This window comes from Haliotis cracherodii, unplaced genomic scaffold (genome assembly GCF_022045235.1).
Source record: "Haliotis cracherodii isolate W230 unplaced genomic scaffold, xgHalCrac1.p SCAF_2, whole genome shotgun sequence".
In the NCBI taxonomy this organism is placed as follows: Eukaryota; Metazoa; Mollusca; class Gastropoda; order Lepetellida; family Haliotidae; genus Haliotis; species Haliotis cracherodii.
Genome location: NW_027266275.1, coordinates 32,584,830 through 32,602,762, shown reverse-complemented (window position 1 = coordinate 32,602,762; position 17,933 = coordinate 32,584,830). Strand labels below are relative to the sequence as shown.

Sequence of the window (17,933 nt, the reverse complement as noted above, 5' to 3'; positions counted from 1 at the left end):
TCATCCTTAATCATTAAGCTCTTGACAAACAATGGAAACAATGGGACAATTGGCGTGAACACGTCCTTCGTGAGTCAGTTGAATTGCCTCACAATGTTTTGCAGACATTGCAAACCATATTTTCATACTTCACTCGACATCGTATTTGAGAAAACGCATAAAATAGTCTTCATGTATTTAGCTGGCCAAGGCTCTTTAAATACAATGTTTATTCCCAATACAGGATATTTACCATCCCATTGTGTATGCATTCATACAGATCGCCTACCTTGACAGGGTCGGTTGTAGCAGTAGGTCGACTCAGTCCCGGGTCCACGACATATTTTACCGTTATTGAATGGCGCGGGGTCCGTGCACGTGCGGTCACGGAAGTTGTGTCCAAGGCCACATGTCTTGCTGCAATGCGCCCACTGACCCCATGCTCCCCAATTGCCGCTCACTTGGTATGGACAGGATACATGTCAGTAGAATAAATTGCATAACTTGCATTTATTTACCGAATATCAAAATTAATACAAGCAGACTAACCATACAAGTTTGATACAAACACACTAACCATACAACAAGGTTCACAGAAGACCATTTACATGACAATACGTTTCAAACAAACAGACCAACCAGACATATTTGATACACGCTGACTAACAAGACAGGTTTGATACAAGCGGGCTAACAAATTTAATACAAGAGTACAAGACAACAAGTTTAACACAAGCAGACTAACCAATATAATACAATCATAACAAGACGACAACATGTTTAACACGAGCAGGCTAACATGTTTGATGCAAGCAGACTAACAAATTTAATACAAGAAGAGTAACAAGACAACAAGTTTAACACAAGCAGGATAAACAATTTAATACAAGCAGAACAAGACGACAACACGTTTAACACGAGCAGGCTAACAAATATAATACAAGAGTAACAAGACAACAAGTGTAACTCAAGTAGGCTAACCAATTTAATACAAGCAGGACAAGACGACAACATGTTTAACACGAGCAGGCTAACATGTTTGATGCAAGAAGAGTAACAAGACAACAACACCTACCTGGACACGCGTGGAGGTTGCACAGCGCCTTCATCACCTGCTTCTTCTTCTCCCCATCGCCTCTCCATTCTCTAACTCGTTTAGTATGTCCCTGACCACAGCTTTTGTCACAGCTTGACCATGTACTCCAGCGTGACCAGTGGTCATCTGGCTCTGTAAAGAATGAAAGTACATAACCATTCTCTGCACTCGGCCTTTCTGTTCTATGTCCCTATACATGACCACTAGTTTCACCTTTTATAGGGTGGACGAGGCTTAGGTTGCAGTGTTGCGCTGAACAATGTCACTGATATGTAATGAGTTGATAAAGCTGTCTGCATGTTTGGGGTGATATTGACAAAATAAGCAGTCTGTGAAGTAACTGTGGTTAACGTGAACCTTTTTGAAAATAATTGAACAATTATCTTTAAGAAATGACTTCAAAGTGGTTTTTTTGCGTTCTGGGGGTTTATGAACGTTTGTTTGATGTTTAACGCCGCACTCAGGAACAGTACCACCCGTATCGTATGTCCTTGTCAGGAACAGTATCACCCATATCGTATGTCCTTGTCAGGAACTGTATCACCGGTATCGTATGTCCTTGTCAGGAACAGTACCACCCGTATCGTTCGTCCTTGTCAGGAACAGTACCACCCGTATCGTTCGTCCTTGTCAGGAACAGTATCACCCGTATCGTATGTCCTTGTCAGGAACAGTATCACCCGTATCTTACGTCCTTGTCAGGAACAGTATCACCCGAATCGTATGTCCTTGTCAGGAACAGTACAACCGTATCATATGTCCTTTGTCAGGAACAGAATCACCCGTATCTTACGTCCTTGTCAGGAACAGTATCACCCATATCGTTCGTCCTTGTCAGGAACAGTATCACCCGTATCGTTCGTCCTTGTCAGGAACAGTATCACCCGTATCATATGTCCTTTGTCAGGAACAGAATCACCCGAACCATATGTCCTTGGCCTTTTTGTTGCCTAAGGCCGCACTCAGCAATATTTCAGCTATAAGACGCAGGTCTGTAAAAAATCGAGACTCGACCAGACAATCAAGTGATTGACATCATGAACATCGATCTACGCAATTGGTTGATGACATGCATCAACCAAGTTAGCGAGCCTGTCCATCCATTCCGCTTGTCGCCTCTTAGACAAGCCTTGGTTGCTGAAGACAATCCCAGTTCCAGATCTTCACGGCTTTCCATGTTGGGAATAATTTTTAGACACAATTTGATGGATAACATCTTCCTTATTTTACTGTGATGGCGACGTTTTGGTACAGATCCTTATACCGTTGACAAGCAAGGTCGAATAAAGAACATCGTACAGAAATATTTCTAGTAGGTGGAGGATTAAGAGTAACAACAATTGCATACATAAGAGAGATTACCATGAGTAGATCAATATAATAATAATAATAATAATAATAATAATAATAATAATAATAATAATAATAACAACAACAACAGAAGGATGATACTTAACACCATAATGGACATGATCTCTCACATTTGTTGTTACTGCTAATCCTCAACCTACCACATATATTCTGTACCATGTTCTATTATTCAGGATCCGTGAAGATCCAGGGTACCATAGGTCTTCAGTAACCAATGCTTGCAGTAAAAGGCGACTATGAATGTCGTGAGAGGCGACGAACGGGATCGGGGTGGTCAGGCTCGCTGACTTGGTTGATACATGTCTGGTCCAGACTCGATTATTTACAGACATCCGTCAGAGTGCGGCGTTAAACAATAAACAAACAAAAATTATTCAGCCTTGCTTGACAACGGTATAAGGATCTGTACCAAAACGTCGCCATTACAGTAAAGAAAAGAAATTGTTATACAGTAAAGTACGTTCATAACGAACACGCTTATAACAAACTGATTGTCCAAACTATTTGCTATTGTTATACTGTATATATGCTGATAACGAACTACGGTTATAACGAACTAAAGTTAGTGGTCCCTTTGAGTTCGTTATAACCGTAGTTTACTGTATATTAATTGTGTCTACTTTGCCATTCGCCAAATACTAAGAAATGTCCCCCAAACATCTACAGGTACAGTTTTCCACCTTCTGTATGTTATGGGGCATTCACACGGTACAACTAGTTGTATACAATTTGTTGCATGCAACACATTACATCTCTAAACAGGCAAGTCGGTCCAACGTTTGACGTAGTACGAAATAGGACATGCTCTATTTTGATAAGACAAGTTGTATGAACGCAGCCAATTAAAACGCGTATGAAAATCACGTGACATTTACACGTCAATTTGTAAACAAAAATGGCGACTCCGATTCACGTCGGTAAGTTCTGCTTTTCGGTATCCGAAGTGTCACCAGTCAATAAAGTAGGTATATAGGATAACCCTTAAAAAATTATATACTTTGACATTTGCATCGGTCTTATTCTCTGAGTAAAACTGTTCATAGTGTTATTTGAAACGACAGGCAATGTGACTGAACACTGTAGTGTTGACAAAGATCAGACTAGGTCAATAATACGTTTCTAAAACTTAAAATACATCATACACCAGGTCAATAATACGTTTCTAAAACTTAAAATACATCATACACCAAAATACACGTCACAGTTTTGGATTCTGGGGGAAGGCATCTATCATGTGATGCCATTAACAACTAGTTTAGGCAAAGCATATGAACAAAAAACGACATCTGAAAATAGTGTACAACGAAAATATTACCATTTCCGCATTTTACCAATTCCCCGTTTTAAATATCATTTATTCAAATAATATAGCTACATGAGAAGTACAATTACAGAGCACTTTGTCCAAAACACCAATAAGCATTCGGAAAAGACTCCAATAACCCTATATTCGAAACGCAAAGACTCTTGAGCCGAACCTCGAACGATGGATACATTCGTCACCACTCGCCCCTTTCCGTAACCTGCAAGAAGACTCGTCCCCCTATCGATGAATGTTATGTGCGAAAATACGACAAACCAATCAGAATGCGCGTATGATTTCAAGTTCGTCGTCAAAGAATCCCTCGGAAATAATTTTTGATTTTATATATGTCTTGCATCTTAAAATATACCCAAGACACAGTTAAATGTGTTCAATCATACTGTATAATTCCGCATCTCCCGATGTGCTGTAACTTGCATCTGAAATATATACAATATATAGGGAAATATATGTGAACCATTACGCAAAGAGTTGACAATTGTTTTAGGTATGCCCGTTTGCGCAAAGACGGAACCCGGTCGCAAAAATGGCCACCAGAGGGGCACGAGTCGCTATTCGGCTTGTCCCGGAATAACACGAGTTGGTCACGAATGGAATGCGATGGATAGTGTTGCAAAATCACGATTCTTTTCGCGTCAGTGGAGATGCCTGTCACATCACATGTATTTCACACTCAGCTACAATACATACATCCCTGAATTCATCAGACCATTAACAATCACTTGACATATTGCCAAAGTCATTAATACAAACGGTCCAAATAAAATCAACCGAAATATTGATTTCATTCATATACCCAACAACAAAAGTTCCTGTGACACCAATATTGGTTTTCAATATTGTAGTACATGTATGGAATCAAGTCACAAAAACGCAACTGCTACAGAAAAGCATGCATTCCATGCTAAAGTTGACTTTTATGCAAGCCCCATGCATTTCACTACCCAAGAATGTGTATAAAAAACATGTGCGTTAACGGGATTCCATATGCATTGTTTGGCATCGTTCTGACAACAACCACTCAGAAAAACAATACAATTACGCAATTATTCAATATTACGAAATGCCACGCCTGTCCGAAAATGAGCGTCTGCAAGACATTGGTATGCTTTCAGCAGGATCGAGTCAACGTGATGTTGCAAGACAATTTAACGTCCACAGAAACACCATTTGGAGTTTATGGCAACGTTGGCAACAGACGAATGCAGTCAGAGACCATCCCCGGAGTGGCAGGCCACGCGTAACCAATAATCGACAAGATAACTGGATTCGAACAACACGCCTACGAAATCGATTCCATCCAGCAACAGTGACTGCAAAGAAGCATCCCAAGCCTTCGACGAATATTTTCACAAACCGTACGTCGTCGCCTCATATGTGAGGGGATTGTCGCCAGAAGACCCGTCAGACGTCCCATTTTGACAGGAAACCACCGCCAAGCACGTATACAGTGGTGCAAACAGCGTCTACGCTGGACGGCCATGCAGTGTGGACAAGATCTATTCACTAACGAATCTCGTTTTCACCTCAACCACAGTGATGGACGGATTCGATTGTACCGACGTCAGGGTGAACGTTACGTCAATCATTGTGTCATGGAAGAAGACCGGTTCGGGGGCGGCAGCGTTATGGTATGGGGTGGGATTACAGAAAGACAGAAGACCCGTTTGATAGAGGTAGAGCGAAATCTCAATGGACAGCGCTACCGCGACGAGATCATCGGCCCTGTTGCTCTTCCGTTTTTGCGTCGTCATGGCCCAGGTATTACCTTTCAACGTGACAACGCCTGGCCTCATATTGCTTGACTTGTTCAAGATTCTCTTCAACGAAACAACGTGAATGTCATCCCCTGGCCGGCTCGCTCCCCTGATCTCTCACCAATCGAGCACATGTGGGATGAGATGGGTCGGCACCTCCGACATCAACCACAGACACTCCAGGAACTTCGAAACATGCTCCAGCAGATATGGACAGATATCCCACAGGACATTGTGCGACGCCTGGTCCATTCCATGAAACAAAGATGTGTTGCTTGCATCGCAACCAGAGGTGGACACACACGCTATGGATGTGTAAATTGACATTTTGGCATGTTCATGGTTTTTTTTATGAAATCACGCAATTTCTGAAGTCAGTATGGCAAATTAAACCATTTGCAGGAGTCTTTTATCTGTTGCAAACCGAAATTGTTTCAGATTTGGTAAAAAACATAACTTTGCATTAAATCTTATTCAATGTCACAGGAACTTTTGTTGTTCAGTATATGTGAAACCAAACCCTGTGCTCTGAAACCTACCAGTGGGCCTTCTCATTTGAAAATGTAAGCAAAGCAAACTTCTAGTTTTACATGCTATAACATTTACTTCTATTCGGAGAGATTCATCCGTCAACATTTTGCATACATTAGCTCGGATTATTGGGAATATGCATCGGTTGATAATCGTTGGAAGAATTGAGGAATTACTAAATTATCGGTTTCAACTGGCGGCTCCCAACTGGCCTTAGGACACTTTCAGGATTTTTATAGGTCATTCTTCTATTTTATCACAAAAAATAAAATAAGTCTTCAGGGTCCACTTGCACACAGTGATCTTAGCGCTACAATTATTGTAAATCCTTAAGATCGCGATCTTAGGCTTCGGCTACAATCGCCATCCACTTGCACAAAGAGATTGTAGGCTAAGATCATTGTAAGCTACAATCGAAACGGACCAATCTTAAGTAGCAAAGATCGTTGTAGTCCCTGACAAAAGGGCGTGCAAGACAGGGCTTGTTTCACATTAATAATCTGCTTTCCGTTCACTGCCTCTTTAATTTGTTCAATTTTATGATTCGAATCAACACTACTACAACAGGGGGACCGCACCACAGATTTAACGTTAGAAATATCGTTAATTGCGATAGTGAACCACATAACTATCGAGTCGATAGCTAAAAGTACTATTCCCACCCGTCTCAATGCTGAAGGAAGTCTGAAACAACATACCTTATCAAGGGAATAGTCTAGTAGCTAAAAGCAATTTTCAATGCTAACCTTGCATTTGAGGTCCCACAGTGTTTTATTGCTGATTTTATAAGTTAAAGATATGTAGATCAAGAAACAACTGGATGCCAACTTGGCACCCTTGAGAATTTTTATTAAAATGTGTTTTAAAATATACCCTTGGAATCTCAATCGCCAGCAGAGGACCGTATGGAGGCAAAATAAGTTGTTCGGTAAGTAGCACAAAATGGAGTACTTCCTGTACAGACTGTTTACATTAGTTACTCATTTTCTACCTCATTTTCACGAATAATATGGCACAATGGTAAGTTATTTTTGTTGTCCAACTGATTTATGACATTGACATTGCAGTAATGCAGAGTAATTGAAAGAGAGATAAGTGGGAAAAATAATTCAGATCAAAATGCAAACTAGTGAAGTGTCGTCTGCTAGGCTAGGCATACCAATGCTATCAAAATCTGCATTAAACTTTATTTGTTGTTGAAATATATAACAACTATTTATATATGCATCAATATATTCATGTTTGCAAACTGTATGCAAAATATCTCATGGAAATAATGTCTCCATTCACTTGAATTGATAGTTTGATGAAAACTGTATATACTACTTTCCAAACCACTTATCATACTGCCATAGGGTCTCTATTGACTATGCAAGTAAAGAGATTTTATTTTTTTAGTCTCTAAATTGATTACTAAAATAAATTGAAAGGGTTTGATTTGTAGATACTATTTTCCTGAGAACTATTATGTTTGATATCAACCTAAAAAGGACAAAAAAAAAACGTATTTGGCAATATGAGCCCTAAATGATTCAAATGAAATGTTACATAATTTTCATCAAATGCAATATTGATTATTGCTACAGGTGCACTGGAAATATGTTAAATAATTGATGTATTTCTGTCAGTGGCTACAATTCCATAAATCAATTTCATATTTATTTGAATTTTAAACTTTTTGAAACATTATAGTTAATATTTTGCTATTCAACTACCTTTCAATATATCATTAATATTTTTGCATATTTTAAGAGAAATAATGAATCCTTTCTTTCTTCAATTTCAGTCGGGTGCTGAATGTTTATTCCAGCTGATTGGCTGTTGTAATAACCCAAATCAGAAGCTGACAGCTAATTCAACTAGTCAATGTATCATATCTATCATTGATGCTAGCAAGACCAGAAATCTTCTTCTGATGTTAATGAATTATTTTACCACAAAAACTGTGTTTCTACTTACACATCAAAGACCCACCTTAAAAGACTTTCAAAATCTTGTTCAGATAAATGCCTGCCAGAACCATCCAAAAAGAGAAGGCGTTGTTCAGTTTCAAGCACTGACTTTAACTTTCTAAAACATTGCTTATTCTGTGGGAACCCATGTGAAATTGAAAAAGACTAGAAATCCTGGACGATGGAAGAGATCTCTTCTTTGCAGAACTGCAGATGATGGCCAAAGATCATTCAAGAATATAATTCTTGGGACATGCGATATACGCCAGGATAAGTGGGGAGATGAAGTTCGACTTAGAGTAGATGGTGCCATAAGTGATCTTCATGCTGCAGATGCAAGATATCATGACAAATGTAGAACAAATTTTATGGCCCCTAAATCTGTACAATTAGCTACTTCAAAACTGAATGGAAACAAATCAATTTCAGATGAATCACTCTATTATGTGATCAGATCAATGAGTGTTGATCGGAAACAAATTAGAAATTCCACAGAAGTATACAATCAGTACCTAGAGAGTGGAGGGGTCATGCTTTAAAAAAGACAGTTTATTGAAGAAATATCAAGGTGCTTTGCTGATGAACTGATTATTCTAAGAGGAAATGGAATAGCCAGTATTCTTGTTTTCCGTGAAACTGCCACAGACACCCTTAAGTTGGTTGTTGATGAAACTTTCGGAAGTGTAGCAAACATGATGTCAGGAAAAAGATACCCTCAAAACTTACGAGCGTTAAGAATTCTTGTTGAAGAACTGTTAAGGAATGTGATAACAGAAGTATCCAAGCCAGAAGACTTATTGAACATCTTGGAAGGCAGAGCAAGACATGCCAGAACAACGCAACTGTGGTTCGATATGCTAATCAAACCAGTTTTGCTGATGCTACAGTTTTTCCGAGCTGAAAAAGAGGCTGATTGGCCACTCCATTTGCTTGCAGTGAAACTGATGATGCCATATTTCTTTGCTGCTGGACATCAGAACTATGTTTGTTTGGGCCTCTATTATCTTAGAACAGCAGAAGATCTAAATCCAGAACTACTTGAGAAGTTTCTCAAAGGGGAACCCGTCACGCGTCATACACCTGGTACTTGGAATGGAATATGGACAGACATGATGATTGAAACTACTTTCATGAAATATGGAAAGGGTCCAGATGGCATCATTGGCATCACCTTAAAGCCAAACACTCTGAAGACATGGGCCTTGAGTCTTCATATTTGCAGTGTTTTGTCAAATGATATCTATGACATGACGAACCAGGACAAATCAACAAATCAAGTTCACAAAGAAGAAATGAAAGGCCGAATTGCAGCAGATGCAAAAGATCGGGAAAACATTCGACAGAAGCTGCAAGAGTCAAGTGATCCACTACTCCCTACTCCCTACTGATAAACTTTTGCAGGTTGTGAGTGGCAGATTTGCAGACAGTACTGTGAATGTTGATAAGGCATTGGCAGTGGGTCAGAAAGAAATGGAGAAATTTGAAAGGTCATGGCCAGATGGATTTCATAGGCCCTTGTCAAAGAAGATAAAGACTATGGCTGTCTTGAAGAATCATGTTCAGATTGGATCTGCCACGTTATATGACACAAATCTGATCTACTCCAGAATCATTGGACTTCAGGCCTCAGGAAGAGACATCAACATTTCTGAGGTCTTAAAGTTTGAGTTGGCACCAGTGCCTACTTCTATGTTTACAGATGCAGGTGTCATGAGAACAGCCACAAACAAAGCTACTTTGAGGAATCAATTGCAGGTTGAATTGTCAGAAAGCCTCCCCTCGGACCAAAAAAGCATTATCATTGATGGTTCTGCAATGCTATGGGTGATTCACTGGCCGAAAGATGGAAAAGTAAAAGATTTCATTGACAATGTTGCTTCATATGTAATGAGGAAACTGAAAGACGCTGATGTGTACCTTGTATTTGACAGGTACTTTGAATACAGCATCAAAGGTGTCACAAGATCATCACGGGACAAAGAAGCCAACCGACAACACAAGATTTCTCTGTCCATGCCCCTCCCACCACAGAAGATTCTACTCACAGTTACTTCAAACAAAGTTCAACTGATAGATCTAGTAGTAGATTATCTGCAAGAGATGAGAGAATCGTTGAAAGTCTGCTCACACAAGCTAGTATTAACTGGAAGTTCCTCAGTACCTGTGGAGGTCAACAATGGTTTAGTGATTCATCGACAAGATCTCAAGACAACCCATGAAGAGGCTGATGTTATTATCATTCAGCAGGTGATAACTGTTGCAGAGTCAGTTGCCAATGCATCTATCACAGTGGTGTGTGACGACACTGATGTGTTTGTGCTGCTACTGCATTTCTACCTATACCAACAATTAACGTGTCAGCTATGCATGGAGTCAACATCATCTGTCAACAAGAAGTGCATTGACATCAAAGCCACAGTTGAGAAACACTCTGCTATTGTTCCCAAAATTCTTGCAGCTCATGCTCTCACAGGCTGTGACACAGTGGCTCAGTGCTGGGGTGTTGGAAAATCTACTGCTGTCAAATTGTTGAAAGGTAATTGTAATCTTCATCATGTTGGGGACCTCTAAAGAAATAACAGAAGAATCCATGTTATTTCCATCATCATGTTATGGTCACACTGCATCTACAATGCATGAGCTACGTTTCAAAGTATGGAAATCAAAAGGTGGAAGAAGAAATGCTCTCTCATCTATGAAGATCATGTCATTGCCACCTACTCAGGAGGCATTTGAACAGAATGCATTGAGGGCTCATCTGCAAACCTGCATCTGGAAACATGCTTTAGATGAAGACCCTCCGACTCTAGATCCTCTCAAGCATGGCTGGATGAAAGACACCCTCAACCAGACTTTGCTTCCAGTGCTGCTGCCACCAGAACGCCATCAGCTCCTGACTACATTCTCAAACTGTTGAAATGTAGCTGTGAAAACTGCGCCTCAGCTAAGTGTGGATGTGCTGTTGCTCGACTTCCATGTACAATGTTCTGTGAATGTGAAGGATGTGATGATTGTTATAACCAGCACACCAGAACTGCACAGAGTGTGTTAGATGAAAGTGACTGATGTGACTGATCTGATGTGTCAATAGACTCAAACAGACTTTGGCTATGACTCTCTCGTGAATATTGTGACTTAAATTGATTCAAGAATTGGACCTGACTGATTATCCTGGATAAGGATTTGTATGATGCATGTTCTTCATCTGATAGTATTGTAAGTAACATACAATCCATAAATCAAACAATTCAGTCATGGGTTTATGTTATTTCCAACTCATGCATTATATTTATATATTCATTGAAACAATGAGTTAAAATACTTTTATGGATATTGTCAAAGCACTCTTTTATCCATACAATTTAACAAATGAAATCATGCAAAAACAACTGTGGGACCTAAATTGCAAGGTCATGTCAACATTCTGCCGGACTAGAAGGATAAAACCTAAGTCGTCTGCAAGCCTCGGAATTTTTCCACTTTTATCAACAAGTGTTGATATATTTGATATCAAAAGACACGAGGGTGAGATTCTCTATATGCCAATATTCTAGTTATAGTTTCCTTAAAATAATTGGGACCTTTCAACTGTGCAAGGTGGGATGGAGGGAGGTACATGTTGTATGTCCTTACCGGTTCCACACGTTGTATGCGCAGCAAGAATTGCGCGCTTGCAGACAACCGTAGACAGGAGTCTACTTTAAGATATTCATACCTCAACCATTGAAGATTTCAATCTTAGTTAAGTTCAATCCAAGCCGTCTTACAATCGCGTTAAGATGGGTTTGTGCAAGTGGAATAGGGCAATTGTATGGTAATAGTAAAGTTGATTGTAGCCGCGTAAGATCGATTGTAACTAAGATTGTTCTGTGCAAGTGGACCCTGGACAGTTTGGATGACAATCAATTTATGTCCGAGAAAAAGGAACGGATGTCGAGAGTTGTATGCATGGGAGCTTTGTAGATACACACAAACAAAAAATATGCTAGAATATATTGTCCTGAGCCATAGCATTGCTCACCTCCGACATTACAGCGGCTTTCAGTTGAGCATTGCGGAGTTATGCCCCTTTTTGTCTTTGTACATGAAGACCTCTCCCTCGTTTTTTGACATCATAGCGCAAACTTGCTTTTCGCCACATACAACAAGTCCGTTTTCGTATCGAATGTGTCACATTATACATAATCGTACAATTCTAATATATCTGTCATGATGTTGTTCGGATGTAAGACAGTATTTTGTTCGCTCACAGTTTACATAAAACTGTCGTATAAAACACTTCGTCGCACTGTACTTTATCTATGGACGACCAAATTTGGCTACATATTTTAGAGGCTTTTTCGCCAGCAAAACAGAAACTTGGAGAACATTTAGCACTTTTTGCTTTTTAAACCTGTCTTTAATTTTCCACCAGTGGGTTAAACATTCAATAATATACAACTCCGTTACATTGCAATGTCAGAGGTTGGCCCAGTACCGCACGACCCAGTTCTGGCACAGGGTTGATTTAAAAAAAAGCATGCGTCTGAAAATAAACCAGGATTCCAGAGGCAATGTAGTGAATCACAAGCTTTTGGTCAGAGATATCGCGAGATCCGAGTTTTATGCAACTCGCCAACTTCAGTTCGCACAACTAATTGCATACAACAAGTTGCACCGTGTGAACGCCCCTTCAAACAACTGGGAGTTCAACTTTACCACAGGGCTCTGTACTGACAAGTGACCAACCTTGACAAGGAGCATTCCTACAGTGTCTTACAGAGCCATCTTCTCCTAAACAAGGACCACCATTGGCAGGTAATGGGTTATCACAACGACGAAAACGACGGCGGGATCCTTGGCCACATGTAACGTCACAGGTTGACCACTGCATCCAGTCACTCCAACCACCCTTCTCTGTTGAAACAATATAACTTGTATTCATTAGCTGCAGTTACTGTATCGCCTCATGCGTCTATTAGCAGCTTTTCTATATGTCACTAGAGGGGGTTTTAAATATACCTTTTGAATTGTGTCAATGTGCGCGGTGACAGTTTTTGGAAAACAAGATGGCGATCCACAAAAAAAGTTTAATTCAGACTTTTGGTTTCGAACTGGATTCCTTATCCAGCATTAACTTTCGTTGAATTGATGAATATGTATTTAGAGGAGAGTGAATAATGAACAGAACTTATGCAGGTTTCATTTTTAAAAAAATATTAATGATTTGTAGCCAATCGGAGATGTAGAAGTGAACTATAAATATCCACAGCGCACAAAGGTACATTTATCCAGCGGGGTGATCCGTGGCACAAAAAGGGGCCGATATTTAACGGCTAAAGGTTAACTGACTATAAATATACAGTGGAAATTGGACTGTTATAGTCAGTTAACGCCACTGCCTCGGGTATATCGTAATTTATTTACAGCATGTAATCACTGATAGTAAGTTTCAGAGAGGTTGAAACGAATAAACAAATTTAGACATATAGATATGAAAGTTTAAACACTGTCATGATTAGAGAGAAAAACAACGAACTATGAGGCGATGTGGAGTGGGGTTTAACGTCGCGTCCAAGATTATTGATTATTGTGTGTATTTGTGTGTGTGTGTGTGTACGTGTTGCTGCTTGTATTAGTCCGAGCTGATGCCGATTCATAGCGCTAGCCCACTGAGATACCGCGCCGCAGTTTTACATGGATACCCCACTCACAGTACACTGACTCCGAGCTGACCAGTCCTTGTTTTAGCGCCTGTATTCTTAAAACGTCTTTAAAATGAGGAATGTGTAACTTGATTTAAAATCTGATCATGTACATCACGTGACAATGTTAATATCCAATCTGCATTGTACTATGGGCCTTGATGCCTAAAATACTGAATAAACTGTCTTAATGCCGAACTCCAGACAGGGTAACAAGTACAATCTTTTCACGTCTTTTGGTATGACGCGGCCGGGGATCGAACCCACGACCTTCCGCTCCCCCGGGCGGACGCTCTACCACTAGACCACGGAGGCGGTCTCGAACTATCCGGAATTACGGATTATCTGTTCCGAGTGTTGTTTCTTTACTTATTTGTTGTTTAACGCTGCCCTCAGCAATATTCCAGCTGTTTGACGGCAGTCTGTAAATATTCAAGTCTGGACCAGACAATCCAGTGATTAACATCTTGACAATCGATCCACGCAATAGGGATACGATGACATGCATCAACCAAGTTGATCCTGACCACCCCATCCCGTTAGTCGCCTCTTACGACAAGCATAGTCGTCTTTTACGGAAAGCATGGGTTGCCGAAGACCTATTCTACCCCGGGTCTTCACGGGTCCTGTTCCGAGTGAAGGCATGGTACTAGTGCCGAGCCTTTGGCGCTATATATATCTATAATAAAATATTGTTACTGTACAAACCGTTAACTAACAAAGAGTTGACCGTTTATCTCAGAGAAGGGTTTCAGGAAGAAATGCGCTAGGTGGACAATACATATATTTTTTCCAGAGTATTCTAAATTAAATGCTTGAGTAAACATATACTGAACCAAATTAAAAACTTCACAATCCTAAACATTTTGACCAGTTATCATTGTGGGCCCTTATTGTGTATTTAGACAGTAATGGCCACGTATTGTCTTCAGATAACACCAGTTTTTGTGCAAGTGAATCGATCAAAATCATGTGCACAGCACTATAGTGGCAAAAGTGTATTTTCACGTGCAACTGGTCACGTGGCCATAATACCGCACGTGTTTTCAGCCATACTTGTTAGAAGTCATTAACAAAAAAAAGAAAAACACAAGAAAACAAAAGTCTTTACGGCCATTTGTCATGCCACGCCTTTCAAAAGTGCAACGTGAACATACCACCGGCATGTTGCAGACGGGAACGTCCGTAGCTGAAGTCGCAAGAACGATGGGTTGTAGTCGACGGACTGTTTATGATTTACAGACGCGTCCACAGCAAACGGGTACCACCGCTGATCGCCCTCGGCCAGGTCGACCACGTGTGACGTCACATGCAGAGGATCGTCAGATTGTCTTACGTCACCTCCGTAACCGATTTTTGACGGCTACATCAACCAGAAATGAACTGTTTAGGGGTAGACTGAATGCGCAAACTGTTCGAAACCGTCTGAGGACTGCTCACCTTCAAGCACGACGGCCATACTGCGGGCCGATTCTGACTCAATTACACAGACGTCAAGGTCAATTGTGGGCACAGCGACACTTACGAGCGACACTTACGATGAGGAATTGGAATCAAGTTGTCTTTAGTGATGAATCCCGATTTAATCTTCGATTTACTGATGGTAGGGCGAGGGTGTGGAGGCGCCGTCATGAACGTTACGCCCAGTGTTGTGTACAGGAAGTTGACAGATTTCGAGGCGGAAGGGGCATGGTGTGGGGTGCTTTTTGTGGCAATGCACGTTCCAGGCTTCTTGTCATCCGTGGCAACCTCAACGCTGCTGTTTACCGCGACCAGGTACTGGCACCAGAACTTCTGCCTTTTATGGCAGCACATGGACCCGGTTTGATCTTCCAACACGACAATGCCAGACCCCACACAGCAATTTTGACAAGAATTTCCTTCAGAATGCGGGAGTCAACGTCATGGACTGGCCGTCAAGGTCTCCCGACCTCAATCCCATCGAACACGTATGGGATGCTCTTGGCAGAAGTCTGCGCACTCTCCAGAACCAACCACAGAATTTGCAAGATCTTGGCACCATTTTGCAGCAACAATGGCGTCGTCTTCCCAATCATGTGTTCACAAGCATCACAAGGTCCATGCGGAGGCGTTGTGTGGCAGTTGTCAACGCACATGGTGGTTATACACGCTACTGAACTTGTGTGCCATCAGATTCTCGTGCTTGGGACTTATGATCTAAACTACAAATTATGGTTACCACCGTTAATTAAAATCCTTCTTTGGACATTAATGATTAAAAATTACCTTCTCTGATACATTTGTCTGTTCTATATCATATATGGGATTAGTTTTAAAAATGTGAAGTTTTTAACTTGGCTCAGTATATTTATTTCAGAAATTATGTTTCAGCTTCCGTCAAAGGCTTTAACAAAGTTAGCTCAACAAATCATACTTGTCTGGGCTCTTTTGTGGGAATATTTTTACAAAAAGTTTGATCTCTGGTAGTGATACCGTATCCGACGTAATAACCGCCCAGGGCGCTCTCAAAATTAGAACTAGGGGACTTTTATTAGAATATAATTTTTGATGAAAGATCGTAAAGTTCGTCGTTTATGCTGACAGCCTGAAATGATACAAAATGATACACGAAAGATATATTTTTCCAGAATTTAATTGCCCTTAATTAAGGGTGCATATAACACACGAGTGCGTATTATACACGAATAAATAAGTCTTGTGTACATTGATCAATCGGAAGGGTGCTAATTGGGATTGTTCACTAGCCAATATATTAACAAATATTGCCTCGGGCACTTATTACGTCGAATACGGTAATATGTGTTGAACAATACCGACTTCAAAAAGCCGCTCTCCGAATGTACCTGGGCATTGGGCGGTGTTACAGAACTGTATCTGACTGATTTCCCCACAACACGTGGCATTGACGGTATGTACACATCCCCTGTCCCTCTTCCTGTATCCCCCACCACAGGATCTGGAGCAGGGGGACCAATCTGCCCACATCTGGTACATGGACTCTTTGGACCTGTCATACGGCTCATTGTACGGGTCTCCCCAGGCAGGCGTCACCTGGATGAAAATGACAGTGGGGTATAAACATATTCCTCTCTGGACACTCAGAAGTTACCAACGGTTAACAAACATAAACTGAGGATCCACAGAAACTATACCTCACAGTTGATATAATATAATATATAATAGGTGCTGCTCGATAAATCGCAAAGAACAATGAAGAACGAAGCGTTTTATTTCAAGAAAAAACATTGTTCTATCATGACTTCATTTCTGGAGATTCGAACATGCGCTCGCAGCTTGATGACATCGTATATATGACGACGTTATTTTTGAGAGTGGAGTGTCTAGTGAGTTGTTCCCCATAGATGTAGCTGGACAACGCAGATAAACGCAATGAATGAATAATCGCATCCCAAAGCGGGAGAGATATGACAATCGGTATTGGGAGACAAGATACAGATTATCGAAGTGAGAATATCCGGGAAATACCCACCTGTGCACAAAATGGAATTGTCCGTCATTTCCGGGGTAGGATTCTAATGAGGGAGTCATCATTATTCAAATACGGGTAAATACGTTTAAATCTTGTACAATTTATCGTAAAGCTTATTTCTCTATATTTTTCATTGTTCCCTCATTCGTTTCCTTCAGTATATTTTAAGTTAGCGACAATATATACAAAAATGAACTGTACTAGCGCTTACTCACTTAAAGAATTTTTCTATATTTATACATGCTTATATTTTTCAACAATATAATTTGATTAAAAACTTTCAAAAATTAAAAAAGAAATCGCATAGCACACAACTGCTGATGGGTATCTTAGACTTCCTATCTTTGAAAATCATAAACATTGTATGGAATTCATTCTTAGCCGAGCCTCCATTGAACCTATGCATTTTTACCCAAAATCACCCAAAATTCTTTTCACAAAATGTTGCAGGAATGAGTGATGGTTAGATATGATCAAAGTTAACATCAGTTCTTTCAATTTCCAATTCCATGAAAAACAAGCTCGGTATACTTTCTTTTGCCCCTTTATCTTGGGGAATAGGTGTCCGATTAGTCAAAACACCAAAGTCGCTGTGCAGCGTTGCGAAAACGTGTTCCTGAGATTCAATAAAGGGATTTATCATATAATGGGTAGGTTTCTCGGCAGGATAAAGCCAACGGATAAAAACGATATCCGTTGGGGTCATATGCGGATAGAGATGCAAATATCAAAGGTCAAGTAGGGACTACTTTCACTGTTTATAAACA

The 17,933-nt window shown here is 40.4% G+C and overlaps 1 protein-coding gene across 1 annotated transcript in view; it reads right to left on the bottom strand.

Annotated features, from left to right (window-relative positions):
- LOC139467576 (uncharacterized) overlaps nt 1-17,933 on the bottom strand; it is a 48,951-nt gene that overhangs the window by 17,998 nt on the left and 13,020 nt on the right. Inside the window, exons 12-15 of the mRNA XM_071249113.1 lie at nt 16,520-16,727; nt 12,739-12,906; nt 1,055-1,207; nt 269-439 (exon numbers count right to left, since the gene is read on the bottom strand). Coding sequence (XP_071105214.1) covers nt 269-439; nt 1,055-1,207; nt 12,739-12,906; nt 16,520-16,727 — 700 coding nt within the window. The remainder of the gene's footprint in view (nt 1-268; nt 440-1,054; nt 1,208-12,738; nt 12,907-16,519; nt 16,728-17,933) is intronic.